The following is a 12045-nucleotide window of genomic DNA, read 5'->3' as shown; positions in this document are numbered from 1 at the left end:
TGATCGTGCCCCTCGCGAGGGGGATGTTTTTTTACTAAACGCCGAGGCACGTTTCCGCTTCTTTCGGCTCTGTGTGCCCGCTTTTGTAGGACGGGCCTGCGGCGACGGTCCCGTGGGTGTGCATTTCTACACGTACGCGGACTCTATGTTTTGTGCAAGGGTAATGAGGATAAGTTTAGGTGCATAAAGCAATGCAATTTCTTCCGTCGGCTCGTTGCAGAACCCGCCTTACACGATGTTGAAGAAGGACGCCCACCTCCGAGAGGGAAATGACCGCTTTGAAGGCTACGCGGTGGATCTCATGGACGCACTGGCACAAAAGATCGGCTTCCAGTACACGCTGCATCTCGTCAAGGACGGCGCGTACGGCTCCAATTCCACGGGAGAATGGAACGGCATGATTCGAGAAGTGATGGATAGGGTGAGTAAAGGGCTCCAAAAATCTATTTTAAACCTCATTTTTCCTTCCAACAGCAACAGTCGGAGACCTTTCGCGGGTTTTCTCCCGTTACCACGACCACCCCCAAGGCAGCTACACGTGCGTATTGGCTTTCAACAAAAAATAACCCGTCACCTGTCCCCACAGAGGAGCATTGTAACTATTTATTTATTTATTTATTTATTTATTTATTTATTTATTTATTTATTTATTTATTAGCGGTAGTGCCCGGCGGTGCCCGGGTGAGCCATTATATTAGGAATAGCAATTGGTATTCGTTGGTCGCCATATTAGGCTACTTCATTGGGAAGCGGTACACACTCAGGAGCGTCTGCCTGCTGTCAGTACATAGGCTCCTACTGCTGGCGCGTCGTGGTAATGTGAAACGACTGGTACTCGTGTTTTACTCCAACTCTCGCTAAACAAATTGCGCTAAGATGGAGCGTTTGAGCGAATGAGTCAGTGAGTGAAAAAGGTTTTACTGAGCCGGCGAAGTGGGAGTGATTCCCAATTTCAGAAGGCCATGTGATGAGTGGGCAGCCTTCGCTCTGGAGGAAGTATTGTCTGGACATCAGATCGCTGTTAGTCACCAGGTTCTCCCACAGCCCAAGGTCCGGAAAAGTGGATGGAAGAAGGAGCTTGGTTCGCTTGCACCCTTAATATGATATGAGGAAGAGTGCCAGGTCGCAAACACAACTTGAATTCCGCAGGAGATTGCGCGGGGAACACATGATGGAGGCCGGCTGGGTGAGGGGTATTCTTCCTCGTAGGAAGTGCTATCTCAGAAGATATGAACGATGCTCGTCGGTACAGTTTTATCATAAGTAACATGGGCTCCCTACGGGAGGCGCGAGATTGCAGGAAGTCCCAGCAGATGCCGAGGGCTAACCTTTGAGCTTTTTACTGGTACATCTTCTCTTTTACATTTATGATATATGACACCTGGTCCTACGGGAGACGCGTAGTTGCCAAAGTTTTCAACAGGTGGCGACAGCTAAGCGAACGCGAGAAAACTCAACTGAATTTTACGTCCAAAAGAATGCAGATTAAAAACTCTCGCAGGCCTCCTTATCCGCATGTTAGGACAAAATCCTGAAAGTTGTTTTTGGGCAATTAAATGGGCAGCATTTTCTAGAACAAACGAATGGGAGATATAAACAGGCTAGGTGGCTATTTACGAAAGTGTAAAAACACAGTCTTTTCCCGAAATCCCGCTTGCCTCTATTGGGAGGGTGTCATTGAAAAATCTTGTATAACACTGTTGAGATACGTGAGTAAGTTGCCTATCCCAACGAAAATCTATTCGATATCTCAGGGGGCGGGCGGTAAAAAAATTAATATCTGAAAAACTATTTTACCGCTTTTCACTCTCTCCATGGTGGAATTTTTAAATTTTTAAGAAATATTGACCTCAAACACCGTAATCAGAATGTACCCTTGAGTCTGTAGCCGTTTGAAAGAGCAGTTTGGCTAGACGTGTACATAACCTGTCAGGCCTTTTTGGCTCATCAGCCGCGTCATTTGTAAAAAAAAAATTTGACCCTTTTAGCGGCGTCGCAGAGCGAAATCGTTAAAAACGGTTCTGTGCATTTGTATGAGTAACATATTCTAGCAAAAATCAGTTGGATTACTGAATCGGTGAAAGATTTATTTGAGAATCTTTAGGGACACCGTTGTACTTCCGGAATGCGGAATCACCTCGCTGGTGTAGGTTATGGCGAAATCCAAAAACTACTTTTTAGGTATTCTTAAGGGCTACTTATATCAGCAAAAAGCGCGTCCATATGTGAATTGGTGACCGAGAAAATCACAAATTCGCGAAACCACAATTTCGCCCTTTTCTTCGGTTAGGAGGGAAATTTCTGAAAAACCCGTCTTAGTGAGCACCTACTCAATGACGCAAATAAACTCTAGTTCCGACAGTTTTGGCCGGGCGTTGATGAGTCAGTCAGTCAGTCAGTCAGTCAGTCGGGCACTTCTTTTTATTGGTATTTATTTATTTATTTATTTATTTATTTATTTATTTCCTAGGCACACATGCGCAGAAGAACTCAACCGCTATTCACAGCTTCCCCGAATCCGCGCTATTCTATTGGAGCGGGCCGGAAGCCACAACAGAAGACATGCAGCCACCTCGCGGGGCAGCTTCTGAAAACTTTGCTTCCGGTCAAATTAACTCTCTTTCCCCGCAACTGCCGCCTGTTAGAGCCCGTTGGGAAGACATATTGGTTCGTGTGCCAAAGCCTCTCTTCGCATACGTGGCCGTAATCATGACACGGCGCCGGTGACAACACGGTGACAACAAACCAATTTGCAATATTCACGGACAGCCACGAAGCTCTCGATCAACTTGGCCAAGCCCCATTTCTTGAAATCACCTGCGATTTGATCAAGACCATTTGTCGCTGACTGCGGGACACACGCAATATAGTCGTTCGGATAGACTGGGTCCCGGGACACGCACGCGGAATCGGCAGTGAGACCACTCACACGTGTGCGAGTATGCACTTTGAACTCCTCTCAAAACCAGCGTTATCCGTCCCATCCTAAAAATACGACCCCGACTCCACAGAAGCAAAGCCTGCAGCCATGCACGCGTCCAAGCAGTCGCTGCGAAATTTGGTTCCACCAAACCCCGCTCCCCTGCCGTTGGATTGCCCCAGGGCGCAAAAGGGCTTCTGCACAAGGCACGGGCTGGTGCCGCGCTCACCAATGATGTGTTGGCCAAGTGGTGTGCCTATGTCACAAAACGTCACCAGCATGCCGTCCAGGATTGTTTGTTTGTTTGAAAGTGCACACCTAATGCACTGGGAGTTTTAGGCTGGTGCACTATAAAAGTACAAAACGACCGACAATACAAGCAAGGATATATGGGTAGTAGTTGCGGTGGGCAGTAGTTGCGCAGTGCACCGCACACGCATGCGCACGCTTACACGCACACGCACACGTACATATACACACATATTCTCGCAAACATCTACACACGTAAGATATGAACATTACGGCCGGTTACATCGCACACACGAAGATCGGGTTAGTGACAATGTACAAGCATCTGCATACACTCACATTCTACGCGATCAATTTATTGTAAGCGCTAGCACGAGGAAGCCACAATTTTAATTCCTTATTTGGAGAAATTACAATTACAAGTTACTTCTCTTCAAAGTGAAATATTTATTCATACGCGAAGAAGTGATAACCAAAAACAGGAATTATGCTCTTTTGTGGTAAGTTAAGCACGTAATACAGTGTTACGCCGCTGTTTTAAATATATTCCATACTTTTTTTTACTTTATTCGATGACTGGTTGAGAACACAAAGAGATGTTTCAACACCTCCAGTGGGATTTAAAGCTGGCCGGTGGTGCAGCAGGCACGCTAAAGGATAGGCACGTGGTTTAGTAGGCACGCTTTGCAGTGAGGATGCTTGAATGGGCAGCCTCTCTGGCAAGCATGAGCGTTAGTGCAAGGGAGATTTAAGAATGATTGTTAAGGCATTCTCGCGAATACATTGACCCCTCCAATTCGAAGCTACCGCCATAAATGAAGCCAACTGAGGTGCGAGGTTGTAGTCATAAAAAATCTGACGATTTTTAAAATAGCACAATTAAAATAGTACATTTTACCCTATGAAATGAGCCGTACACAAAACGCAACTTTGAATTCCTGAGTTGTATCTCATAGGGAATAGTTTCTGTTGTAGGTTTTCTTTCTGCGCGTTGTATATTGTGCCAAACTACTGCAACTTGACGGTGCAATTATCGTATCATCGAGTAGCTGCCTGCCCTACGTGATACGGAATCTACTAAAGCCGCTTCGGGTCTTTCTTTCTTGCTCCGTGCCGCGTGCGACGGTAAGATATAGAACTAGTTTTAATATATTTTATTCTTTACTTGTTGAGGGAAGCAGAAGAAATGTAGCTAAAAAAGCTACAAATGCACGAAGCCCGAGGTCTGTGGAAAACCTAAAATTAGCCTGAGCAAAACGTTGACTGAAGAAGGACCTCACGTGCAGGCGACTGCCCCCATAAACATGATGAATCAACCGGGGCAGCGCAACCCTGAGGAATAGAACGTGCACTGAATGCAGGGGCGTAGCCAGGGTGATGTTTTGGGTCAGACCACCACCAGAAATTTCCGGAACGCTGCATCCCTCTTTCCCCCTTCTAATTGCCTTATTTTTGCCTGTGCTGTTTACACACATAATCGATATGCTATAATGTAAACACAAAAATAAAAATGGTTTCGGTTTATTAAAGTTGAAAAAAACGATTACATATATTTTGGAGTGTGCAGAATCTATTTCTTTTTCTTTTGTTTACCGGCAGCGGATAACAGCCTCAAAAATTATTTCTGCCTACGCCGCTGGCTGAATGGGCTTAGTGAGTCGAAAACAGACAATGCGCCCATTTCATATACATATGGTTTTAGCGTTATCACTATTAAAAACACTAATGACTTTGCCGAGGTGTAATCTGGAGCTGCGTCGTGCAGTTTAAACCATGTTATCGCTCCTTTTACTATTACTGAATTGAAAAACCGCTATTTTATTTATTACAAGAGCAAACAGGAATAGCCTAACACGCCGTACACGGCTTCTGCACCGACTACCGTGATGACGTCACACTACACGATAAGGCGTGTTAATACTGACTCATCTCTCAAAAATGCAGTATCACTACGTTAACGTGGAAGAGGGCGTTTGGAAAGGCCACATCTCTCGCACAATCCTTCCCGCCTGTTTTCGGAGTTCGGGTAAGAGGTCACAGTGAAAAGTTCTCTGGGCTATTTTCCTACCAAGTTAGGTCAGAACAACTTGCCCATGAACTAATAAAATTCTACCCCAAGCGTCTGCATACTGTCGAAGAAAGCTTAGGATTGCATAAGCTTTATAGACGCTAATAAATGTTAAACTGGTAAGACAACAAGACAACGTGTAAACTTCCTCCAGTGCCCTTTTGCAGGTTCTTCAAAATTTCGCGTTATTGATGAGGCCCTCTGGCACTGAATTTTCAGTCGGCGTATAGTCCGCGCTGTAATTGCATTAAAGAAAATATTGCGAATTTTCGTGCCGTTGAAGTTTTGTGCACTAGGATTCTTTGCTGAACACGTCGTAAAACCACCATTTTAAGAGCTTTATGTACACACAAAAATCCTTATGGACAACCAGCACATCCGTTTTTGTGTAGTTCTGAAAATGTGTGAACACAACAGAAAGTTGAAATAAGAATTACCTTCCAAGAAAGAAATTCCCCTCGTATCCACCGTTCACACTCAATCGTGAGTAAAAAGAACAAACAAAAATACACAAAGAAACACGAGCAATAATTGTAAAATAACAGCGACCATGATGTGCCCCTTATCTGCAAAATTCCATAATTGGCAAAGCTCCCTCAATAATTACTTATGGTAATGTAAATCGAGTCTATTCATCAAAGAAAAAGCAGAAAGTTAGAAAGCACAATAACTAAAAGCTATATAACTAGATAGAAATTGTCCCTCTTATATGCCCTCTTAGGCTACCGAAACCAAAACAAGAACCCAAAAACAAACAAACAGGAAGGATTGCTAAAGGCCCCAAATATACAACATCTTACATCTCCCCCCAAAATGCGCAACTCGTAACGTCGGCACGTTTATTAGTTATAATACTCAAAATAAAGATCACTTCTCGCCGAAAACTGAAAGCACAAGCTAGAAACGGTCCCTCTTATATGCCCTCTTAAGCTACCGAAACCAAAACAAGAACCCAAAAACAAACAAACAGGAAGGATTGCTAAAAGGCCCCAAACATACAACGCCTCACATCTCCCCTCAAAATGCCCAACTCGTAACGTCAGCACGTTAATTAGTTATGATACTCAAAATGAAGATCGTTTCTCGCCGAAAACTGAAAGCACAAGAATAAATACCACGAAATATCCGACTAAGCTAACGAAACCAAAGGTAGGATATGTTTGGCAAAGTGTGATATGATTCTATCTCATGCTGGCTCAACAGGCATTTAGAACTATATGCTCATCCAGTGTGAGCATCTACGCCGCTAGTGTTCCAATTACGCTGAGAGGTCTACGATTTACTGGCATAAGGAAGCCATTAGAAGCAACTACGGAATCCCATGTGAATGCTCCAGCCAACGCAGAGGTCTAATGCCGTGGTGCTGTAGTCGTAAAGGCGTGAGCCAGATAGCCCATCCTGAAGGCGAAAATGGAGCTCATCTTTCTGGCTACGGTGGTTTTTGGCCGCCGTTCTGCTGGCGGCTGGGGGGAAATTTAGTGAAAGACGTACATGGCGGACCAATCTTTGTTACCAAAGTCAAAGCTGGAAGCATTGATGTTCCTTAGATATTCGCACATCTGGATCTGCTTTCCTCTTTTCATATGTTAGTCATTCGTTGTAGAGCGTGATGTTAAGGCAAATCGTAAACTCCGGATGCCTTGCTTGCGTTTAAACAGGGTGTATTGCTATTATGAAGAAAGGATTCAATGGCCCATTCAGCGAAAAAGCCAGCATCCGTTGTCCGAAACACGCACAAAAAAATTAAAGCCGTTCCACTGAATGTGAAAGCTGTCGGAAGTGCAGAGCAAGTGATTCGCCGTAATGGGTTCCAGCGCCGTTATCCGCACACTGCTGCATTTCAAATTTCTCGCCTTCGCAGTGCTCGCGCGCCCCCTGCCTGAAACTGAGCCAGCGGTAGTTCTGTTCATTTTACGCTTGCTCTAATTTCGTATTCTGGAGCGGTTTTGCGTCATCTCTAACGCGTCATTTTTTTTCGAGCGGGGGTGGAGCCTTTCTGCGTCATTTCGAACGCGCCATTCTTTTCTTGCGTGGCTGGAGCTTTTCTGCGGCATTTCGAACGCGTCATTTCTTTCTTTCGCGGCCGCTTTTTTCGCGCACTATCGTAAAAACCAACCCAACTGGGGCTTCTAACTAAATGAACGCGGGTGCTGCCGGTTATATGCCTAGATTTTGCCTGAAATGTAGGTGCAGTTTTCTTTGCGCTAAATAACGGAGACATGTATGACAGGCGCCAGCGGTTCACGAGGTTTGAACGGTTGTGACTATTTAAACCGCGCGGTTTTTTACGCCGCAGCGTGACTCCCTGTCCCCGGTACAGAAGGCCCTACTTGGGTCCGTTATCTGTGGACCTTGTTACATGAAAAATGATGGGATAATTTTCTGTACGTAGGGCAGCGCTCTTATCACTAGTCGCTTCGTCCTGATACGTGGGCTATAATAAATTATCTGTACCCCCCCTCCTTGATGGCCGTTCTTCGCAGCTTCGGCTTTGCAATGGACCTCATTACGAGGTTAAACCTTTTGTACCGTAGCCTCACTTCCCGACTCCTCGTAAACGGACAAATTAGTGACCCTTTCCCAGTTGAGCGAGGGATCAGGCAGGAGTGCCCACTCCTTCCCCCCTTCCCCCTTTGAAAACGTTGAGGTAGATCGCAAAGCATAGCGTCTGAAGCGGTAAGGTTACAAAGCCTTCCGACAACACGACGTAGAAGCAGAGTGTCAGCCGTTGAACTCGACAATCATGCTTTGCCTTGTCAACCCGCATGAAGTGCGCAGGTGTTATCCGATCATTAGTTTTGTGGCTTCAGCAACCTCTATTCATCACTGCTTAGCACTTTGCACTTTCTATATGGCATCTTTAATTTGAACATCGGTCTGATTGGAAAATGTACTCTTTGGCGCCTAAATTGGGCACTTTGTAAACCACATTTGCTTGCAGTTGACGAATTTATATTTTTTAGATAAAGGAGATAAAAAGTGATATTTGCCTATCAAAAATGAGCGAGAAAGCTGGCTTTCGTTATGCTGGATGTTCTCTAATTTCTTTCAAGTTTAACCAAAATTGTGTAAATGCAGAAATAATATTGAATACGTTTCACTACCCACATAGAGGATTTGAATTCGAGGAAGAAAATGACCAAAATGGCTGCACGCACTTTCTCGGCAGAAAAATTAAGATAGATGAAGGCTACACGTGCTGGCAATGTAAAAAAAAGAATATTAGCTGTATCGCTCAGACGGTTCTATGTTAGGTACAGCGATAATTTTCATGCTTGCATATTTGATAAAAAGGAGTTGCATCCTAGCTGCGAAAGAAAGCATTAATCGTCAATCAAGCAGTATCAAAACAAGTTGATGCCCCCACAGCCGTTTAGTGCTATTTAATGAAATAGTGATGTGGGGTTTGAATACAGCAAGAATACAAGAAGAATAGGCCAAAATACACTAATTAATCGGAATAACCAACATTTACGACGTATCCCATATTGTAAAACATAGCATGACGCAAAGTACCGGCGTCATTTTTACCACAATCAAGCGGTGCCAGGACCTTTATAACCTCCTACAGAATGCAAAGTTAAATGCGGGATCAAGCACCGAGCTATGTTCGTCGAATGCAAGAAAAAGGGGTTAAATAATACATTTTTGTCACAAAGCGTACATTGGTTAAGCACAATAATGTTGAAATGATAGATTAGGGGACCGCGGTAATGCATACAAACAATTACAGGCTCCCGGAACGCTCGCTATACGCGCTACAAGCACGCTTTTGCACTCCAATGGCTGTAAGCGTATGCGTGGTCCAGTAAGCAAAATGTCGCGTCGAAAGAGAAATTGGATAAGCTTACTACGAAGCGAACAGACAAACGTATGAATTTTAGCTCATTTTTTCGCCGTTTATCATCGTGACAGTTTACTAAACTGTATTCGTGCGAATAAAGTCGTTTATACCTTGCCCTCTTCTTGCATGTATATGCTTGCTTTCTTCGTCCGTTGTTACAACGCCGCGCCGAAAACACGAGTTTAGATTTTTCGCAGTCACTGCAATCTGGCACCGTAGCTAAATCTGCCCACTGGTTTTATTCCTTGCCTCTAGCTGTGTTGATTGATTGTGGGGGTTTAACGCGCCGACGGAACGCAGGCGATGAGGCGCGCCGTAGTGGAGGGCTCCGGATTAATTTTGTTCACCTGTGGTTCTTTAACATGCGCCGAAATTTCGCACACACGGGCCTTTTGTTTTTCGCCTCCATCAGAAAAGCGGCCACCGCGGCCGGGAATCGAACCCTTGACCTCGTGCTCAGCAGCGCAACGCCTTAGCCACTGACCCACCGCGGCGGGTTTTAGTAGCTGTATTCTTATACTGCTTTGTTTTCGTATTTACTTACTTAAAATGTCGGAATTATTCAAATGAGACACGGCATCGTTGTTTGGTGTTCTTCACAAATGACGTGTTGTAGTCAGCAGTGTCACCAGCTCTTTATCTTGACTGGGGTTTGCGAAAGTAGTTTCTATAAATAAACAGTTTACGCCAAGTAGCCTGTTTTATGTATTTGGCCACACTCTCTGCGAAGGTTCAGTTATATATCTTTGCTTGCCCCTTTCGTGCAGGAGGCGGACATGGCAATAGTTGACCTGACCATCACGTTTCTGCGCCAACAAGCCGTCGACTTCACGATGCCCTTCATGAACACGGGCATCAGCATCCTGTTCCGAAAGCCGCTCCTCGGGGACCCTCCACTTTTTTCATTCCTGTTCCCATTCTCGGTGGACGTATGGCTGTACATGCTGACCGCCTACTTAGCCCTCAGCCTCTGGTACGGGCTGCTTGGCCGCTTCAGTCCTCTGGAGAACCGCTTCGTGCTTCGGCGTGACGCGGACGCCCCCTGGGACACGGAAGAGGCGGAGAAAGAGCTGGACATGGCGCACAGGTTTTGGTTCGCCATCGGTTCGCTCATGCAGCAAGGGTCAGATCTCAACCCAAGGTAAGCGGCAATCGAAGTTATTCGCCCTGCCCTTCTATGGTGAAGGGCCTATCTAGTAAAAGGGTTCAACCTGAATTGAAGACAACTCAGCGAGCACTGGAACAGAAGATTATCGGTGTAACATTAAGGGACAAGAAGAGAGCGGAGTGGGTCTGGGAACAAACACATGTTAAGAACATATTTGTAGAAATTAGGAAGAAGAAATGGGCGGGGGCGGGGCATGTAATGCGAAACAAGATAACCGTTGGTCATTAAAGGTAACAGAGTGGATTTCTAGAGAAGGGAAGCGTGGCAGGGGGCGGCAAAATGTTAGATGGACAGATTTGATAAAGAAGTTGACGGGAATAAACTGGTCGTTTTTAGTGTATGGCCGGGATAATTGGAGATCTATTGTAGAGGCCTTTGCTCTGCAGTAGACGTAGATAGGCTGGTGATGATGACGTATAGGTGTACGAAGCGATGTTTTGCAACACTAAATATAATACAGCAAAAAAGCAATCATAACTTGATCAACAAATTATTGTGGGAATAGTATCATTTGGCAGCCCTTCGCTTAACAGTTACGATGTATCTAAAATTTCAACAGTACAACAGGCGTTCCGCCTGCGGGAGTTGATTTTCGAAAGGGTGCGTGAAGTTGGAAACGAAGAACATTGCCACAAGCCCAGAATCTATTGATCGTAGTTTCTTGCTATTAATTGTGGTATAGTCGAAGTTACCCTTAGCTCCACACGATATTGCACCATATCTTCCTTCTCGAAATATCTGTTGTATGTCACGCACACTCGTTAGTAGCTCTTACAGTACTGTCCGGTCGCCCGTCAACCAAGAAACGCAAGAAACACTAGGGTATCGCACAAGAAACAATAGGCAAACACATATCAGTGGCAAAAAAAATGCAAGCCATAAATAGCGTGCTGTGCCACAAGACGTTGGAAAGTGAAATTATGCAGGTTCAGCCCGGGCACGGCTATTAATGAAGGTGACGCCTTGTTTTGGGCACATGTCTAAATTTAGGCGGTATTACACATAACGGGAATCCAGTTAAGCTATAAGGGGAGTAACTTTTGACGACTACTCGCACAAAGCTATGAATGTTTCCCAAAGCATTCTGGGTGCCTTTTCGTTCAAGGTATATCCCCACCCTGCACAGGATTTGGATTTGTACATTGATTTTATCGCTGTTCCTGTGGTCTCTTCCATGGAGAAAAACATCTGCAGATTCTTTGAATGCTTTCGACCAAAGAACCAACTGTTCTCCAGAGAAACACAACGAATTGCTAACTTTGAGTATCTAGACTAAGGACTTTAGGTTTCGAGAGTTTAAGAACTTTAAGTGTCAATTGTGAACTTTAAGTATGCAACATTTTGTTTAGTGAAACATCAGCTCAACGAAGTTGTGTTCGCTTGAGTTGCAAGAGCGTGCCGTTTCCCTTTTACTGGACTTCTTGCTAAAAGGTGGTGTGAAAAGTTGAACTCGTTTGGTGAGAACACATCAAACGCAGCAATAATTTCTGCCGCCCGAAATAAAATTTATCTTTCACATGCTTCTGCTCAGTATATTTTACTTTGTTGTTGTGTTATAAAACATTTTCGTAGAATTTTTCAATATTTCACCTTTTTTTCAAATAAATCCGGTCTTAAACTTCTGCGCCAGTTTTCACGATATTGCACTCCTTTAAATGGTATTGATTGTAATCAAGTTGGTCAATTTGTCCTGGACCACTGTATTTTACACATAAATGCCTCCCCCAGGGTATAGTGAAGCCAGTCTTTAGCAACGGCATTTTAGGAAAAAAAATTTAATAAGAATACAGTATTCA

At 44.5% G+C, this 12045-nt stretch overlaps 1 protein-coding gene across 1 annotated transcript in view; it reads left to right on the top strand.

The window, feature by feature from the left end:
* The window catches only part of LOC144151566 (glutamate receptor ionotropic, kainate 2-like), a 178671-nt gene that overhangs the window by 126055 nt on the left and 40571 nt on the right, over positions 1–12045 (top strand). The window contains exons 10-11 of the mRNA XM_077682666.1: positions 221–421; positions 9849–10222. Coding sequence (XP_077538792.1) covers positions 221–421; positions 9849–10222 — 575 coding nt within the window. The remainder of the gene's footprint in view (positions 1–220; positions 422–9848; positions 10223–12045) is intronic.

The sequence above is a fragment of the Haemaphysalis longicornis genome, unplaced genomic scaffold (assembly GCF_048455015.1).
Source record: "Haemaphysalis longicornis isolate Haplotype H1 unplaced genomic scaffold, Haemaphysalis longicornis Haplotype H1 scaffold_9, whole genome shotgun sequence".
NCBI lineage: Eukaryota > Metazoa > Arthropoda > Arachnida > Ixodida > Ixodidae > Haemaphysalis > Haemaphysalis longicornis.
Note: the sequence above shows the minus strand (reverse complement) of the source record. Positions and strands in the feature narration are given on the sequence as shown.